Source organism: Trachypithecus francoisi, unplaced genomic scaffold (assembly GCF_009764315.1).
Source record: "Trachypithecus francoisi isolate TF-2019V2 unplaced genomic scaffold, Tfra_2.0 Lachesis_group1, whole genome shotgun sequence".
Classification (NCBI taxonomy): domain Eukaryota; kingdom Metazoa; phylum Chordata; class Mammalia; order Primates; family Cercopithecidae; genus Trachypithecus; species Trachypithecus francoisi.
The window spans coordinates 50,047,128-50,064,996 of record NW_022681454.1 but is presented as its reverse complement, the minus strand read 5'-3'; the positions used below and the strand labels follow the sequence as shown (position 1 = coordinate 50,064,996).

At 40.9% G+C, this 17,869-nt stretch overlaps 1 protein-coding gene across 3 annotated transcripts in view; it reads left to right on the top strand.

Moving 5' to 3' along the window:
- Positions 1–17,325, top strand: part of COPS4 (COP9 signalosome subunit 4) — a 41,584-nt gene extending 24,259 nt beyond the window's left edge. For 2 of the 3 annotated variants that reach the window (XM_033214226.1, XM_033214227.1), the window contains 4 exons: positions 3,474–3,644; positions 7,137–7,252; positions 9,706–9,790; positions 16,804–17,325. In XM_033214226.1, coding sequence (XP_033070117.1) covers positions 3,474–3,644; positions 7,137–7,252; positions 9,706–9,790; positions 16,804–16,937 — 506 coding nt within the window. In that variant the 3' untranslated portion in view covers positions 16,938–17,325. The remainder of the gene's footprint in view (positions 1–3,473; positions 3,645–7,136; positions 7,253–9,705; positions 9,791–16,803) is intronic. The other variant, XM_033214228.1, reaches the window with a different exon arrangement.
- Positions 17,326–17,869: the final 544 nt, after the last annotated feature.

Here is a 17,869-nt window from a genome sequence, read left to right as displayed (position 1 = left end):
TTTATGCCATTCTCCTGCCTCAGCCTCCCGAGTAGCTGGGACTAGAGCTGCCCGCCACCACGCCTGGCTAATTTTTTGTATTTTTTAGTAGAGACCGGGTTTCACCATATTAGCCAGGATGGTCTTGATCTCCTGTCCTTGTGATCCGCCCGCCTCGGCCTCCCAAAGTGCTGGGAATACGGGTGTGAGCCACGGCGCCTGACCGAAACAGCTCAATTCTTATAGGCACTTCCGCATTCACTCTGTTTGAATAGGTTGTTTTAGTTAAAGTATATGAAGAAAATTCAGCCTCACACAGATGTGTAGCTGGAAAAGACAAGCACATTTTAATCTCATTTTCAGGTAATTGTGGATATTCTTTGATACTATACTTGACAAATGGTATAGTTTCTTACAGGTTAGTTGCAATGTGGAATCTGAAACCATATCAATAAGCTTTTTGCATTCTATGACATTAAAAATTCTGTTCTCTACTTCCTTTTGCATAATAAATTAGCATCCATTAAGAATCTCTGCTTGGGGCCGGGGGCGGTGGCTCACGCCTATAATCCCAGCACTTTGGGAGGCCGAGGTGGGCGGATCACCTGAGGTTGGGAGTTTGAGACCAGACTGACCAACATGGAGAAAACTCGTTTCAACTAAAAAGACAAAATTAGCTGGGCGTGGTGGTACATACCTGTAATCCCAGCTACTCGGGAGGCTGAGGCAGGAAGATCACTTCAACCTGGGAGGCGGAGGTTGCAGTGAGCCGAGATCGCGGCATTGCACTCCAGCCAGGGCAACAAGAGCAAAACTCCGTCTCAAAAAAAAAATAATAATAACAATAGTAATAATCCTTGCTTGGGTCATTCATTACATTGTATGTTACAAAATGGTGATTTGCTCATTCTATTCTTCTGCATGAACTTTTTTCTTCCTTTTTTTACTTTTATTTTGAACTTTTTACTTTGTACTTTTTTCCTGCTTATTTTCTGTTGGTATGATATGCACACAGGAAAAGTACACGTATGAAAAGTATACAGCTTGATGAATTTTCACAAACCGAACACCTCCATGTAACAAGCATCCAGAACAAGAAACAAGATGTTACCAACACTCCGCCTTCTTTATGCTTTCTTCAAGTCACTAGCCCCAACTCCTAACCCTACGAGAGTAATCACTAGTATATATTAGTCTTCTTATTTTTTTTATGTAAATGAAATCATATAGTGTATTCATTCTTCTTTTGCTCAGTTTTATGAAGTATATCCATGGCTATGTGTATTTGTACTTTCTTCATTTTCCTTGTTATATAGTATTCCATTGTATGACTATACCACAATTCATTTATCCTAATTTCTTACTGGCTGCTAGAAATAGTACTGCTATGAACATTCTTGTATATTTGACACAGCTTTTTATTTATTCAGCGTATGACAATCAGTTAACAATTGTTACTCTTTTTGATGTTCAAATTGTTCCTCAAACATGACTAGGTTATGCCTTTTTTTGTTTTTTTAATGGAGATGAGGTCTTGCTATATTGGCCCGAGTAGTCTGGCCTCAAGCAATCCCTCCATCTTGGTCTCTCAAAGTGCTGGGATTATAGGCATGAGCCACTGTGCCTGGCCAGTTACGTCTTTTTGACATGGCCCCATTAACCTTTGAATACTTCCCTGCAAATTAGCAGAAAAAGGTGACTTGGATTTATCTTGTATTTTGCCTGCCTCAGACTTGAAATCAGCTATTTTTCAAGGATCCCTAGTTTTTTTTAATGGGCTACCAAGATCTGGACATTAGATATGCTCATTGCTTCTGGGTGTCATTGTGGTTAGGCTCTTTTGGTATAAAGAGCTAGAAACATATTTAAAAAGAAAAAGGGCCGGGCGCGGTGGCTCAAGCCTGTAATCCCAGCACTCTGGGAGGCCGAGACGGGTGGATCACGAGGTCAGGAGATCGAGACCATCCTGGCTAACACGGTGAAACCCTGTCTCTACTAAAAAATACAAAAAAATTAGCCGGGCGAGGTGGCGGCGCCTGTAGTCCCAGCTACTCGGGAGGCTGAGGCAGGAGAATGGCGAACCCGGGAGGCGGAGCTTGCAGTGAGCTGAGATCTGGCCACAGCACTCCAGCCTGGGCGGCAGAGCGAGACTCCGTCTCAAAAAAAAAAAAAAAAAAAAAAAAAAAGAAAAAGGTGGCCGGGCACGGTGGCTCAAGCCTGTAATCCAGCACTCTGGGAGGCCGAGACGGGCGGATCACGAGGTCAGGAGATCGAGACCATCCTGGCTAACACGGTGAAACCCCGTCTCTACCAAAAAATACAAAAAACGAGCCGGGCGAGGTGGCGGGCGCCTGTGGTCCCAGCTACTCGGGAGGCTGAGGCAGGAGAATGGTGCAAACCCGGGGGGCGGAGCTTGCAGTGAGCCGAGATCCGGCCACTACACTCCAGCCCGGGCGACAGACCGAAACTCCGTCTCAAAAAAAAAAAGAGAAAAAGAAAAAGGTTGTTGATAGGATCATTTTCGCGAGTTTGATTTTTTTTAATGTTATCAGTTGTCACTAAAGTTCCTTGAAAATATAAATTGAAATTATGAATATTAAGTCTCCCTATCAGATATGTTTTCATCTTTCATAAATTTTTTATTAATGAAATAATGAATGTTTATTGTAGAAGTACAAATAAGAAAAGGAAAATAGAAATCACCTGTTCTTCCAACCGCTTGTAACATTTTGGCCCGAAATTCTTCATGTATGACTATATAGTTGCTCTTCTTTATCTGTGGATTCCATGTTTCTGAATTATCCTCCTTGCTAAAATTTATTTGTAACCCCAAAGTCAATACTTGCAGCACTTCCACTGCCATTTGCATATATGTGCAGGGTGGCAAAACATTTGAATGTCCTGACATGTTTCCACCTGAGGTTGAACATGTAGATTCCCTGCTTATTTTTTTACTTTTATACTTTACACAAATAGCCTTTTCATGGTCTGTTTAAGATCATGTTTTTCACACTTTTGTTCTGTTTTCAGTGATTTTGCTGTTTATAATGGCACCCAGCCATAGTGCTGAAGTGCTGTCTAGGGGGTGGTCTTAAGTGCCCTATGGAGAAAATACGTGTGTTAGATAGCTTCATTTAGGTGTGATTTATAGTGTTGGCCGTGAGTTCAATGTTAATGAATCAACAATATATATATTAAATAGGATGTCTCTAAACAGAAACACACATAAAACAAGGTTACAGATTAATTCGTTGATGAAAATGTTGTGACCAGATGCTCACAGGAACCTAACCTTTATTCCCATAGGAGCAGCAGTTTAGTGCTTGATAATTCAGTGTCGTCAGTGACTGCAGACCATGATTACCATGAATAATGAGTACTGGCTGTATATTTAGTAGATAAAAATGAGGTCATAAGATAGATTTTTTTTTTTTTCCTAAAGAAACATTGTGAAAATAACATCGTGAAATTTGATGCTCATTTATTTCTCTTAGGACAGCAGCGTTCTCGGATGCTAGCTACTCTTTTTAAGGATGAAAGGTGCCAGCAACTTGCTGCCTATGGGATCCTAGAGAAAATGTACCTAGATAGGATCATCAGAGGAAATCAGCTTCAAGAATTTGCCGCCATGCTGATGCCTCACCAAAAAGCAACTACAGCTGATGGTAATGATCATGGCTTATGTGTATATGGTAGTCAATGTTTAGGTACAGACTAGTGAACATCATGTTAAATTAGAAGCATCTTGCTGTCTTTTAATAATAATTCTATATAACACTTCCTCATAAAAAAGGAATTATTTTTATTTTTATTTTTTAGATAAAAAAATTTTTTTTTAAATTTTCTTTTGAGATAGAGTCTTGCTCTGTCGCCCAGGCTAGAGTAGTGCAGTGGCCAGGTGGCGTAATCTTGGCTCACTGCAAGCTCCGCCTCCTGGATTCATACCATTCTCCTGCCTCAGCCTCCTGAGTAGCTGGGACTACAGGCACCTGCCACCATGCCCGGCTAATTTTTTATATTTTTAGTAGAGACGGGGTTTCACCACGTTAGCCAGGATGGTCTCAATCTCCTGACCTCATGATCCACCCACCTTGGCCTCACAAAGTGCTGGGATTACAGGCGTGAGCCACCACGCCTGGCCTATTTTTTATTTTATTTTTTTTGAGAGAGAGTTTTACTCTTGTTGCCCTGGCTGGAGTGCAATGGCGCAATCTTGGTTTACCACAACCTCTGCCTGCCGAGTTCTAGTGATTCTCCTACCTCGGCCTCCCGAGTAGCTGGGATTACAGGCATGCGCCACCACACCTGGCTAATTTTGTAATTTTAGTAGAGACGGAGTTTCTCCATGTTGCTCAGGCTGATCTCGAACTCCCGACCTCAGGTGATTCGCCCACCTCAGCCTCCCAAAGTGATGAGATTACAGGCGTGAGCCACAGTGCCCAGCGATACAGTCCTTTTAACTGGGTATACTGCTGTACTGCTTAAAAATATATATATTATGGCTGGGCATGGTGGCTCATGCCTGTAATCCCAGCACTTTGGGAGGCTAAGGCGGGAGGATCACTTGAGCCTGGGAGTTTCAGACCAACCTGTGCAACATAGTGAGGCCTTATCTCTACAAAATATAAAGAAAAACAGCTAGGGATGGTGGTACATGCCTGTGGTTCTAGCTACTTGGGAGGCTGAGGTGGGAGGATTGGTTGAGCCCAGGAGGTCAAGGTTACAGTGAGCCGTGATTGCCCCATGGCACTCCAGTTTCAGTGACAGTGTACGACCTTGTTAAAAAAAAATGTGATAAAATATATATAACATAAAAATCACCATTTTAACATGTACAGTTCTGTGGCATTAAGTACTTTCACATTGTTGTGCAACCATCACCGACATCCATCTCCAGAACTTTTACATTTTCCCAAACTAAAACTCTGTACCAATAAACAATAACTCCTTATTCTTGCCTCCCCTCTGCCTGCTGTACTAGTTTTTGACATGGGATAGACTGGGAGAGGAACAGACTGAGGAGAGAAGTTTTTCTTTTTTCTTTTGTTATAGTCGTGCTCTGTTGTCCAGGTTAGAGTGCACTGGGGCAATCATGGCTCACTGCAGCCTGGAACAAAGTAACTGGGACTGCAGGTGCACACCACCATACCCGGTTAATGTTTTAATTTTTTGTAGAGTTAGGGTCTCACTATATTGCCTAGGCTAGTCTTGAACCCCTGGCCTCAAGCAGTTCTCCCACCTCAGCCTTCCAGAGCACTGGGTTTACAGACATGAGCCACTGTGCCTGGCTAAGCAGTCCTTTTTTTTCACTTTTTGAGACAGGGTCTCACTCTTTTGCCCAGACTGGGGCTGGCATGATGCCATAGCTCACTGCAGCCTCAACCTCTTGGGCTCAAATGATCCTTCCACCTACCTCCACCTCCCCAGAAGCTTAGGCATGTGCCTCCACACCCTGCTAATTTTTAAATTTTTTTGTAGAGACAGGGTGTCTCCATGTTGCCCAGGCTGGTCTTGAACTCCTGGGCTCGAGCAGTCCTCCCGTCTTGGCTTCCCAAAGTGCTGGGATTATAGGGGTAAGCCACTGCACCTGCCTGCTTTTTTGGACGTATTAAATTTGAGATATTTATAAAATTAATGGATTGGGTATTTAGGTAGTTGGCTGTGTAAGTCTGAATTCAAAAGGGAGATTTAGATTACAGATATGTGTCTGATCATTATCAGCATTTTGATGGTAGGATAAAAAGAGAAGAAGGTGCAAAATTCAGCCCTCTAATATTTGAGAGAAGGAAAAGAAGAAGGAACCAGCACGGTAGACTGGGAGATAGGAGTTAAGTGAAAAACTAGCAGATCGTGGGTGGAATTCTGGAAAAGGAGAAGGTGAGGCACTGTAAGAAACAGGGGTTCTCAGAATACTTCCCTTGAAGTCTCCAAGTATATTTTGTCTCTTGCATTCATTACAGTAGTTAAATGTTCAGCAGAAATATGTAAGCATGGGGTGAGCCCAGTGGTCTAATAACATTCAAAGTAGGTCCAGAACATTATCAGATACTGTATGACCTCACTGAAAAGAGGATTCTATGCCTGATCTCTCAGGAAGGTTAGCCTGGTCCTAGGTCTGGATCTGGATATTTCCCACTTTTGCCTTGGTTTGATGCTCGTGGAGTGCCCACAAGAATAGAGATCACTTAATGAAGCTTGCAGAACAGGTTGCATGATTGTTGTGCTGCTGCTTGCTAGTAAAAGTTTATGCTTGTAGAAAGAAAAGTTAATGGGCCAGGCGCCATAGCTCATGCCTGTAATCACAGCACATTGGGAGGCCCAGGTGGGAGCATCACTTGAGGCCAGGTGAGACTTGCCTCGCCAACATGACGAAACCTTGTCCCTACTAAAAATGCAAAAAATTAGCCAGATGTGGTGGTACACACCTGTAGTCCTAGCTACTCGGGACTTAGGCATGAGAATTGCTTGAACCTGGGAGACAGAGGTTGCAGTGAGCAGAGATTGTGCCACTGCACTCCAGTCTGGGCAACAGAATGAAATTCTGTCTCAAAAAAAAAAGTTAATGAATTTGATAGCCTAATGAAGCAAGATTCCAAATCCAAAGCGTTAGATCTATTTACTTAATAATTACTTGCCAAGCATTCATTTGCTAAGTGTTATGTTTATTTAATTGTACATTAATGAAACTACATCATATATTGGCTACTTTTAAAATTTTGATCGGGCCGGGCGTGGTGGCTCAAGCCTGTAATCCCAGCACTTTGGGAGGCCGAGACGGGCGGATCACGGGGTCAGGAGATCGAGACCATCCTGGCTAATACGGTGAAACCCCGTCTCTACTAAAAAAAATACAAAAAACTAGCCGGGCGACGAGGCGGGCGCCTGTAGTCCCAGCTACTCGGGAGGCTGAGACAGGAGAATGGCGTGAACCCGGGAGGTGGAGCTTGCAGTGAGCTGAGAGCCGGCCACTGCACTCCAGCCTGGGCGGCAGAGCAAGACTCCGTCTCAAAAAAAAAAAAAAAAAAAAAAAAAAAAAAAATTTGATCAGAGAAATTAAATTTGATCAGAGTTATTACATGCCTGGAAATTTTCAGAAAAAATGATGCATCTTTTTAGAGTATAAAACTAGTTTCAAACTTGTAACTGTCTTATTTAAGGTTCCAGCATCTTGGACAGAGCTGTTATTGAACACAATTTGTTGTCTGCAAGCAAATTATATAATAATATTACCTTCGAAGAACTTGGAGCTCTTTTAGAGATCCCTGCAGCTAAGGTATCTTCTTGATTCCAAGACATTTTAAAAACAGTTAAGAGGTGAAACTCTTAAAATAATGAGAAAATAAATGTTGGAAACAACAAGAAAATACATGTTGGAAACAACATTTGTTATCTTCCAACAAGATAAATGTTGGAAACAACAACAGAATTACACCTAAAAGTCACAAGTAAATGTAAATAAATTCTTTAGAAGTTAAAATAGGCCTAGTGTGTTTAGTGGAATTCTCTTAGTGTTTTTGGTGTTTTAAATTGTGTTTTGTGATCAAGTGACCTAGAATAGAAATCTTTCAGGAGTTTCAGGTTATGACACCCATTTTCTGAGAATGTCTTTGGTGTCTGTTTAAATCTGCTTTATAGTGGTTTTTGACTTCTGACTAAGATTTTGATACATGCCTTACTTTTTTGTGCCCTAGATTGACTCAGAGTTTAAATATTTCATCTTTTTGAGAGAATGATATGGTAATGCTCCAGGCTATTCTGTTGTAGCTTCTATGCTTGGATTTAACTTAAGAAGTTGACTGACTTACTAGGGAATGTAATTTTATTGTTTGTTTTAGGTTTTGGTTGACTATATATAAATTCCAACAAAGTACCAATGACATTTAGAGAGTATTGCAGGTATCATTTACAAAATATTCTCTTGATTTTAAATAAAATTAAGCAGGCCGGGCGCGGTGGCTCAAGCCTGTAATCCCAGCACTTTGGGAGGCCGAGACGGGTGGATCGCGAGGTCAGGAGATCGAGACCATCCTGGCTAACACGGCGAAACCCCGTCTCTACTAAAAAATAGAAAAAACTAGCCGGGCGAGTTGGCGGGCGCCTGTAGTCCCAGCTACTCGGAGGCTGAGGCAGGAGAATGGCGTAAACCCGGGAGGCGGAGCTTGCAGTGAGCTGAGATCCGGCCACTGCACTCCAGCCTGGGCGACTGCGAGACTCCGTCTCAAAAAAAAAAAAAAAAAAAAAAATAAAATTAAGCAATCAACCTTACTTTTAGCTAATTTGTAAACCTTAAAGTCATGCAGTTATCACATCCTCTTTTCTCTGGCAGTGACATTTTTTGTCTATTTGGTTTTTTTGTTTGTTTGTTTTTAGAGACAGGCTCTTGCTCTGTCACCCAGGCTGGAGTGCAGTGGCACGATCATAGCTTACTGCTGCTTCAGACTCTTGGGTTCAAGCAATCTTCCTGCCTCAGACTTCCAAGTAGCTGGTACTACAATTACCCATCACCACGCCTGGCTAATTAGTTTTTGTTTGTTTGTTTTCCCCCAAGACAGACTCTAGCTCTGTTGCCCAGGCTGGAGTGTAGTGGTGTAATCTTGGTTCACTGCAACCTCTGCCTCCCAGGTTCAGGCAATTCTCTTACCTAAGCCTCCTGAGTAGCTGAGATTACACCACCATGCCTAGCTAATTTTTGTATTTTTAGTAGAGATGGGGTTTCACTGTGTTGGCCAGGCTGATCTAGGATTCCTGACGTTGTGATCCACCAGCCTCAGCCTCCCAAAGTGCTGAGATTACAAGTGTGAGTCACCACGCCCTGCCTTTTTTTTTTTTTTTAAATTAACAGGGTCTTGCTGTGTTGCCCAGGCTAGTCTTGAACTCCTGGTCCCAAGTGATCCTCCTACCTCGGCCTCCCAAAGTGCTGGGATTACAGGCATGAGTCATTGTGTCTGGCCTGGCAATGAACTTTTAATTAGAATTTTCTTACAATTCTTTTACTTGTATACATTCAATACACAGTAAAGGAAGAACAATTTGGGAGTCAAGGTTTAAGTTACCATTAAAAGAGACTTTCTTCTTGAGGCTTTAAGGTATGATCTCTTGCTGAGACTGTTGGAGGTGAATATATTTTTAACAATAAATGGTAGTCATAGTCTATTCAGGACTGATAGGATTGATTGTGAAGATGGTCAAAATTAATAAGTGACCAGGTCACAATCCAGTTTGCTTGTGCATAGTAAACATTAAGTATGTCTTCAGGAGTTAGGTAGCAGACTTTTTGTTTTCTTTTAATTGTCTTTTAAACCCTTTCAATTTATATTGGAATTTCACCATCTACCTTTCCATTTTTAAAGAGTTTCTGGGGTAGCAAATACTGTGGAAATTGAAATAAAATAAGAAAAACTAGTTTGTTTGGGTTTTTTTGAGATGTGGATCCCAGTAAGAAGAAAAATTGATAGTTCGCTTTTGAGCAGAATAGAAAATGGTGAAGTTATATTCTTGTCCAAAATCTCACAAGAAAAACAGATCCCAGTTAACTTAAAATAATGGCTTATGCAGAGCAAGAATTGGGAAATAGCCAGATTTACAGGGTTTACTCTTCTAGTGGCAGATTAACATATATCTAAAGTTTAGTGATGGTAGTTAAACCAGAAGCTTTCAGTTCTCTTATCATATGTGAATAACTAAAAGATATGATAAAGTTTCAGAGTTTTATTTTTCCCCCAATAGGCGGAAAAGATTGCATCTCAAATGATAACAGAAGGACGTATGAATGGATTTATTGACCAGATTGATGGAATAGTTCATTTTGAAAGTAAGAGGTTTTGTGTATTTCTGTCATAATGAAATAGCAGTGAACTGTTGTTATATTTATGATGAAAACATGTTGGACAGTTTCCTTTGACTCAGAATCTTATTACTAGAATGAGCTTATTTCCCAAAGAAATAATTTAAAATAATTTTTAAGAAGTTATATTCATGAGGCTGCGCATGGTAGCTCATGCCTGTAATCCCAGCACTTTGGGAGGCCGAGACAGGCGGATTACTTGAGGTCAGGAGTTTGAGATCAGCCTGGCCAACACGGTGAAACCCTGTCTCTACTAAAAATATAAAAATTAGCCAGGTGTGGTGGCAGGCACCTGTAGTCCCAGCTACTCAGGAGGCTGAGGCAGGAGAATTGCTTGAACCCAGGAGGCAGAGGTTACAATGAGCCAAAATTACAGCACTGCACTCCAACCTGGGTGACAAAGCGAGACTCTGTCTCAAAAAAAATAATTATATTCATGAATCTACTTACTGCAGGATTTTCTATGTTAAGGAAAAATCTGAAACTCAAATTGTTTTATCAGTTCATTCATTTATGCATCAAATATTTATTGACCACATAGCAGGCATGTATCAGGCATATGGAAATGACAGTTGCATTTCCTATTCAGCAACTCATTAAACTAATGGAGGCAGACAGGTAAGTGGATCCCTTGACTTTTTCATTGTCTAATACCTTCTCAGCTCCTTATTCCCACCTCATTTACACCCTGGACCTTACTGTACCCATAACTGTTCCACTTGTAAAATTGTTATTTGAAATATCTTACTCTGGCCATAACCTTTTTCTTGTTTCTCTAGTGGTCTGTGGTCTGTGTCCGTTACTCCCAGTTCAATTCTTCCTTGACCTTATTGGAGTTTCTGGTCCATTGACTTTTCTGTTTTCTTCCAGTTAGCATAATCTTTTTTTGTGCTGGAGGAGAGTCAGGCATCAGACAGGCTGATACTTCTCTAAAGTCAAGGTCACAGGTCCTCAGCACTACATAGGATTCATGGTGCATTTCTCTAGTCCACTCCTTTTCCTACTTCGCAATGGCTATTTCAGTTTTGGTTTTTCTTAAATTTCTGACTTTTCTCCCCATTTACTCTCAGTAGAAAATCTTGTTTCCTATTTCAAAGGGGAAAAAAGCCATCAGTATGAAGTATTTTTATTTCTTTTTTTAGTTTTCTTTTACTTTTTCTCTCATTCAATTTGATATTTTAACTTCTTTATCAGATGTAGAAACACTTTAATTTTAGATGTAGATGTGAATCTTTTCCTTCCTTCGTGTTTTACTGCGAATGGTTCCCGTCACCCTGTCTGGTTCTTCCACTCGGGCTTTGCACCTTTTCTCTGATCCTTTCCCTCTCCCTTCCCACCAAAAAACACTGGTTTAGGAACCTGAGGTTAGCAGTTACTTTTGTCTGGTTTTATCCTTTTTTCTACTGGCTTCTTTCCATCAATATTTACACATCCTCAGGACTCCCCCATTTTAATGAAAATCCTTATATCTTCCAAATCTCATCTTGACTTTTCAACATATAAATAGTGTTGATCTCTCAGTACTTTTTGAACCTTCTCCCCACCACCACAGCCTTGACTTTTGTCATCTCTTCCATCCGATTCTACTTTTCCTCTTATATCTCCAGCTATCCTTCATAGTCATCTTTGTAGAATCTGTAGTACCTTTAAATTTAAATACTAGTTACTTAGGACTTAATCCTAGACCGTTCCCCTGTTATGCTACTGAATTTCCATGGATAATCTTATCTATTTCCTTTGATTCGGTTACTGTCTCTGTGTAGACAATGCCTACATTTACCTTTCTAGGGTGAATCTTCTAAGTCCTAGCCCCATGTTTCTAGTTTACTACTAAGGTGTTTCTACCTGATTGCTTCAGCATCTTAGCATGAACATATCAAAAACTGAATTTATTATCTTCCCTTCTTGAGTGTCCCCCACGACTAACCCACCAGCCATCCCAAAACTGCATTGTTAGCTTTCTCCAATATTCCTTATCCTTGGGCTCAAACCATCCTCTTGCCTCAACCTCCTAAATCCCTGAAGTGCTGGGGACTACAAGTGTGAGCCATTGAACCGGGTCCTTTTCTTCATTTCTTACTATCACCAACCTGTTCAGAACCCTGCTATTATAACCTCTTCAGGTGTTGAGAAATAACCTCTTTCTTTCTCATGTCTACAGTTGCTCCTTTCTAATCCAGTTCCCTAGTACATCTGGAGTGATTATTTTCTTTCAAAAAATACAAACATAAAAAAGAAATAAACAAATGGGTAAATCATGTTATTCTTTTGTTTATGCTCCAATGAATGTCTTCCCCATTGCTTGTAGAACAAAGTTATACAAAGTCTCCCCAAAGCTGGTCCTGGTCCTTTCTAGCTTTCTCTTGCGTAAGTCTTCTTTTTATTTTTTTCAGCATTGCAAATTCTTCCCCCTATCAAACATTCTGAAATATTCACTCCTTTCCAGCCATCTTCTCTTTGTCCCCTGTCTCAATTTGAATATCCTTAATCAGTAATGATTTTCCTGACTCTCCAGATTAGATATGGCTTTAAATTATATGTTCTTATGTCAGCCTGAATTTCTTCCTAGCATTAATCTTTAGTTATTTTCAGTTGTATAACTATTTGTCTAAATGTCTGTTTCTGTTTCTAAGCTAAGCTTCCTGGTGATAAGTATTAAGTCTGTCTTATTTTCCATGGTACATCCAACATCTATTCCAGTGTCTGGCACATTGTAAATGAGAAATAAGTGTTGAATAAACAAACACAGCATATGATGAGTAATATAGCATTTCCCTTTCTGTGCGTTAATGTTACTTGTCTGTTTCCTCCCTTCCCTCACAACTCTCCTTCTGGCCTTCCAGTATCAATTTGCTGTAGCTTTTGTTATAATGTTTTTTTGTTTTGTTTTGTTTTTTAAGAGACAAGGTCTCGCTCTGTTGCCCAAGCTGAGGTGCAGTGGTATGATCATTGCTCATTGTTGCCTCAAACTCCTGGGCTCAAGCTGTCCTCCTGCTTCAGCCTCTCTAGTAGCTAGGACTACAGGTGTACACCACTGCACCTGGCTAGTTGTTTTTCTTCTTGAGATGGGGTCTTGTGGTGTTGCCCAGGCTGGTCTTGAGCTCCTGGCCTCAAGTGATCCTCCTGCCTCAGCCTCCCAAAGTGCTAGGATTATAGGTATGAGCTACTATGCCTGGCTTTTTTTTTTTTTCTTTCTTTCTTTTTGAGATGGAGTCTTGCTCCGTTGCCAGATCGGAGTGCAGTGGCGCAGTCTGGCTCACTCCAACCTCCGCCTCTCGGGTTCAAGGGATTCCCCTGCCTCAGCCTCCTGAATAGCTGGGACTACGGGCACATGCCACCATACCCAGCTAATTTTTTGTATTTTAGTAGAGACGGGGTTTCACCATGTTGGCCAGGATATCCTGGTCTTGATCTCCTGACCTCGTGATCCGCCCGCCTCGGCCTCCCAAAATGCTGGGATTACAGGCGTGAGCTACTGCGCCTGGCTTGATAATTTTAACTTTATCTGTAATATGTGTCACAAATATTTTTTTCCATTCTGTCAGGTTTTCTTTTTCTTTTTCTTTCTTTTTTTTTTTTTTGAGACGGAGTCTCGCTCTGTAGCCCGGGCTGGAGTGCAGTGGCCGGATCTCAGCTCACTGCAAGCTCCGCCTCCCGGGTTTACGCCATTCTCCTGCCTCAGCCTCCCGAGTAGCTGGGACTACAGGCGCCCGCCACCTCGCCCGGCTAGATTTTTGTATTTATTTAAGTAGAGACGGGGTTTCACCGTGTTAGCCAGGATGGTTCTTTTTCTTTTTGAGACAGAGTTTCACTCTTGTTGCCCAGGCTAGAGTACAGTGGCTCAATTTCGATTCACTGTAACCTCCACCTCCCGGGTCCAAGCGATTCTCCTGCCTCAGCCTCCCAAGTAGTTGGAACTACAGGCACGCACCACCACGCCCATGCACCACCATGCCCAGCTAATTTTGTATTTTTAGTAGAGATGGGGTTTCTCTATATTGGTCAGCCTGGTCTTGAACTCCCGACCTCAGGTGATCCACCTACCTCAGCCTCCCAAAGTGCTGGGATTACAGGCATGAGCCACTGCACTGCACCCGGCCGAATTCTGTCAGGTTTTCTTCTGGAAGACAAGGCATAACATAAACACATTTTTAAATTTTTTTGCACTGAAATAGGTCGTTTTATGGCTTTTTATTTACTGTATTGATTAAGAAAGTCTCTTCTATCTTGGAATAAAACTAGCATTTTCCTAAATTTTTCTAATATTATTGTTTTACATTTAGAAATTTAATCCATCTACAGTTCATTTTTGTGGATAATTTTAGATTATGGTCTAGTTGTTTTTTTCTAGGTGAATAGCCAATTATCCAAGTATCATTTATTAAATAAAACATCCTTTCTGATTAAATTGTGATCTTTGACATATCTGATTAGGTTCCACATATATGTTTGGATCTGTTTCTGTACTCTCTTTGGTTCCACTGATCTGCAACAATATGGTAATAAACAAATTTATAATAAATTTTAGTATTGGTAAAGCAACTCCTGCTTCCCACTACTTTTTTTTGTTAAATTGAAATTCACATGGGCTGGACACAGTGGCCTACGATTGTGACCCCAGTGCTTTGGGAGGTTGAGGTGGAATAATTGCTTGAGCTCAGGAGTTCAAGAGTAGCCTAGGCAACATAGCAAGACCCCATTTCTACAGGAAAAAAGAAAAAAAGAAGGAAATCCACGTAATAGAACAGTAGCCATTTTAAAGTAAACAATTCAATGGCCTTTAGTACATTTACAATGTTGCACAACCTCTATCTCTGTCTAGTTTCACATTTTCATCTTCCCAAAGGAAGCCCTTGCCCTTTAAGCAGTTACTCTCCGTTCCTTCCTTCCCCCAGCTTCTGGCAACCAACAACCCGTCTTCTGTCTCTGGATTTACCTAGCCTGGATAGTTCATATAAATGGAATCATGTAATATGTGACATGTGACCTTTTGGCTGATTTCACTCAGCATGGTATCTTTAGGGTTCATCCATGTCATGGCAGGTAATCAGTGCTTCATTCATTTTTTTAGCCAAAGAGCATTCCGTTGGATGGATACCACCACTGGTTTTCATTTTCAGAATTATCTTGGCCATTCTCAAACACCAATTTTTTATGCTAACTTTAATAATTTTGGCCTGGTTAGAAAACAAAATAGAAAAAAGGGGGGTTTGTTTTTGGGATTTCTTTAAATTTATTTATTAAAGGAGAAGGATTGATATTTTTATGTTACTGTGTATTTCCACCAGGGAATGTGATTTGTGTCTATTCAAGTTATCTTTTGCCCTTTATTAAGATTTTATAGGTTGCAGCCAGGTGCGGTGGCTCACGCCTGTAATCCCAGCACTTTGGGAGGCTGAGGTGGGCAGATCACAAGGTCAAGAGATCGAGACCATCCTGGCCAGCCAACATGGTGAAACCCCATCTCTACTAAAAATACAAAAATTAGCTGGACGTAGTGGCATATGCCTGTAGTCCCAGCTACTCGGGAGGCTGAGGCAGGAGAATCTCTTGAACCCGGGAGGCGGAGGTTGCAGTGAGGTGAGATCGCGCCACTGCACTCCAGCCCAGGTGACAGTGAGACTCCGTCTCAAAAAAAAAAAAAAAAAGATTTTATAGGTTGCTTTTTCACTAAATCTGTGCCCTTTTTTGTAAATTTTGGTGCTGTTTTGAATGGGACATTCCTCTCAATTTTTTATTTCTAACTATATAGTGCTGGTATAGAGAAAACCCTGGTGGATTCAAGATGACTTTTTTTGAGGAGTTTAAATGTTAAGATACTTATCTAACTCCAGTCAAGTACGGATTTGAATGTGTAGATAGACTTGCTTTCCCCAGTAGGTGGCAGTGTCTTATGAATCTGCAAGCCGTGGTGATGAAAAGACAGCCTCAGTCTTTTGTTGTGGTTGAGGTTATGGCTTAGTCGGTTTTATTTCGTTTTCACTAGTAGTAGTGATAACATGCATATGTATGTATTTATTTTGTTTTGTTTTATACTTTATGCCAGTAATTTGGGTACTTTCGAAATGCTAGAAATTAAAGAAAAAACACTTTTCTTAACTATGTTTAAATAGCTTAGTTTTATTAGCCAAGATTTTTTAGAGTTTTTTTTTTTTTTTTTTTTTTGAGATGGAGTTTCACTCTTGTCGCCCAAGCTGGAGTGCAGTGGTACGATCTTGGCTCACTGCAACCTCTACCTCCCGGGTTCAAGCGATTCTCCTGTCTCAGCCTCATGAGTAGCTGGGATTACAGGTGCCTGCCACCATGCCCGGCTAATTTTTGTATTTTTACTTTTTTAAAAAAATTCTTTAATTTTTCTATTTTTAGTAGAGACAGGGTTTTGCCATGTTGGTCAGGCTGGTCTCGAACTCCTGGCCTCAGGTGATCTGCCTGCCTCGGCCTCCCAAAGTGCTGGGATTACAGGCGTGAGCCACCATGCCTGGCCTGATTTTTAGACTTTTAAAAGCTAATAAAACTATTGGCTGGACGTGTTGGCTCATGCCTGTAATCCCAGCACTTTGGCAGGCCAAGGCGGGTGGATCACGAGGTCAGGAGTTGGAGACCAGCCTGGCCAAGATGGTGAAACCCTGTCTCTACTAAAAATACAAAAATTAGTCAGGCGTTGTGGCAGGTGCCTATAATCTCAGCTGCTTTGGAGGCTGAGGCAGGAGAATCGCTTGAACCCAGGAGGCAGAGGTTGCAGTGAGCCGAGATCATGCCACTGCAGTCTAGCCTGAGTGACAGAGCAAGACTCCATCTCCAAAAAAAAAAAAAGTATTTATTGTTTTTATTTTTTTAATAACTTTTTTCTCTTTTTTAGATATTTAAAAGGAACATGCCTGTTCCAAGAATAGGCATGTAAAAAGTGTATATCTTTTAACTCACAGTTGCTGTGAATACAAAGGAATAATTTTGATTTTGTACATTTTTTTTCCCCTAAGCACGAGAAGCCCTGCCAACGTGGGACAAGCAGATCCAATCACTTTGTTTCCAAGTGAATAACCTTTTGGAGAAAATTAGTCAAACAGCACCAGAATGGACAGCACAAGCCATGGAAGCCCAGATGGCTCAATGAATCCTTGCAGAACTTCTGTGCACATGACATCTTTTTCCATGTTGTGCAGATCAGTTTCACTATCTCCAAAGCATTTGCATCATGACCTTATACATTTCAATCCCTTTTATGCTGGATTCCGTTTAAAGAAGACATTATTAGAGCAGGAAGTACAAGCATTTAAAAATATGTAGTTCCCGTATATTTCAGGTTCTCTGTGTATTAAGCTAACTCAGATGTTTTGAAAGCTTTTTCTTTAAACAGAGGTGAAATATCTGTGGCTAAAAAGTTTGAGATTTGTGATAACTTTGTAGTCATGTAAAACTTAAGTGCTTCATGCCTCTCCAAATGTGGTTATTCAATAAATGGAGAAATGAGCCAAATAAAAGTAGTACTTTGTTTTTAGTTAGCAAAGAGTATTTTGTTCCCTTTTCCTTCAACAGACATTGATTTATGCCATATGCTAGAAATACAAAGTTGAGTCATAATGCCTGTTCTCCAGGCGTCCAAAGAGTCAAAGAGCCAAGAGACAGTAAGTTTAATCCTTGTATTTGCTCCAACTACTAGAGCACACAGAAGAGTAGCTCTTCATTTAGGAGAGAGAAGTCAGGGAAGGCGCCACAGAGGGTTATTTTAGCTGAGCTTTATAGAAAAACATGGGGAAAGGACTTGAAAAAGTATGTAGGTGACTTTTAGTGTCAGCTTCAACATGTAAAGAGCTTGGAAGTTATCACATCCCTCCTCACAGCAAAATAAAAAAACTGAACAGATTGGAATATCAATGGTTTTCTTTGATCCATGGAAGAATTAAAGTCACAGGGCAAACCACCACTCAAAACCCTGGAGAGACAGGCAAATACAGAGAATCACAGTTGAGATCAGCTTACTGGGAGAAGAGGCTGCTGGTCAGTGACTGGTAGGAACACTAAAATGGTAACTATTTGGATATTTTC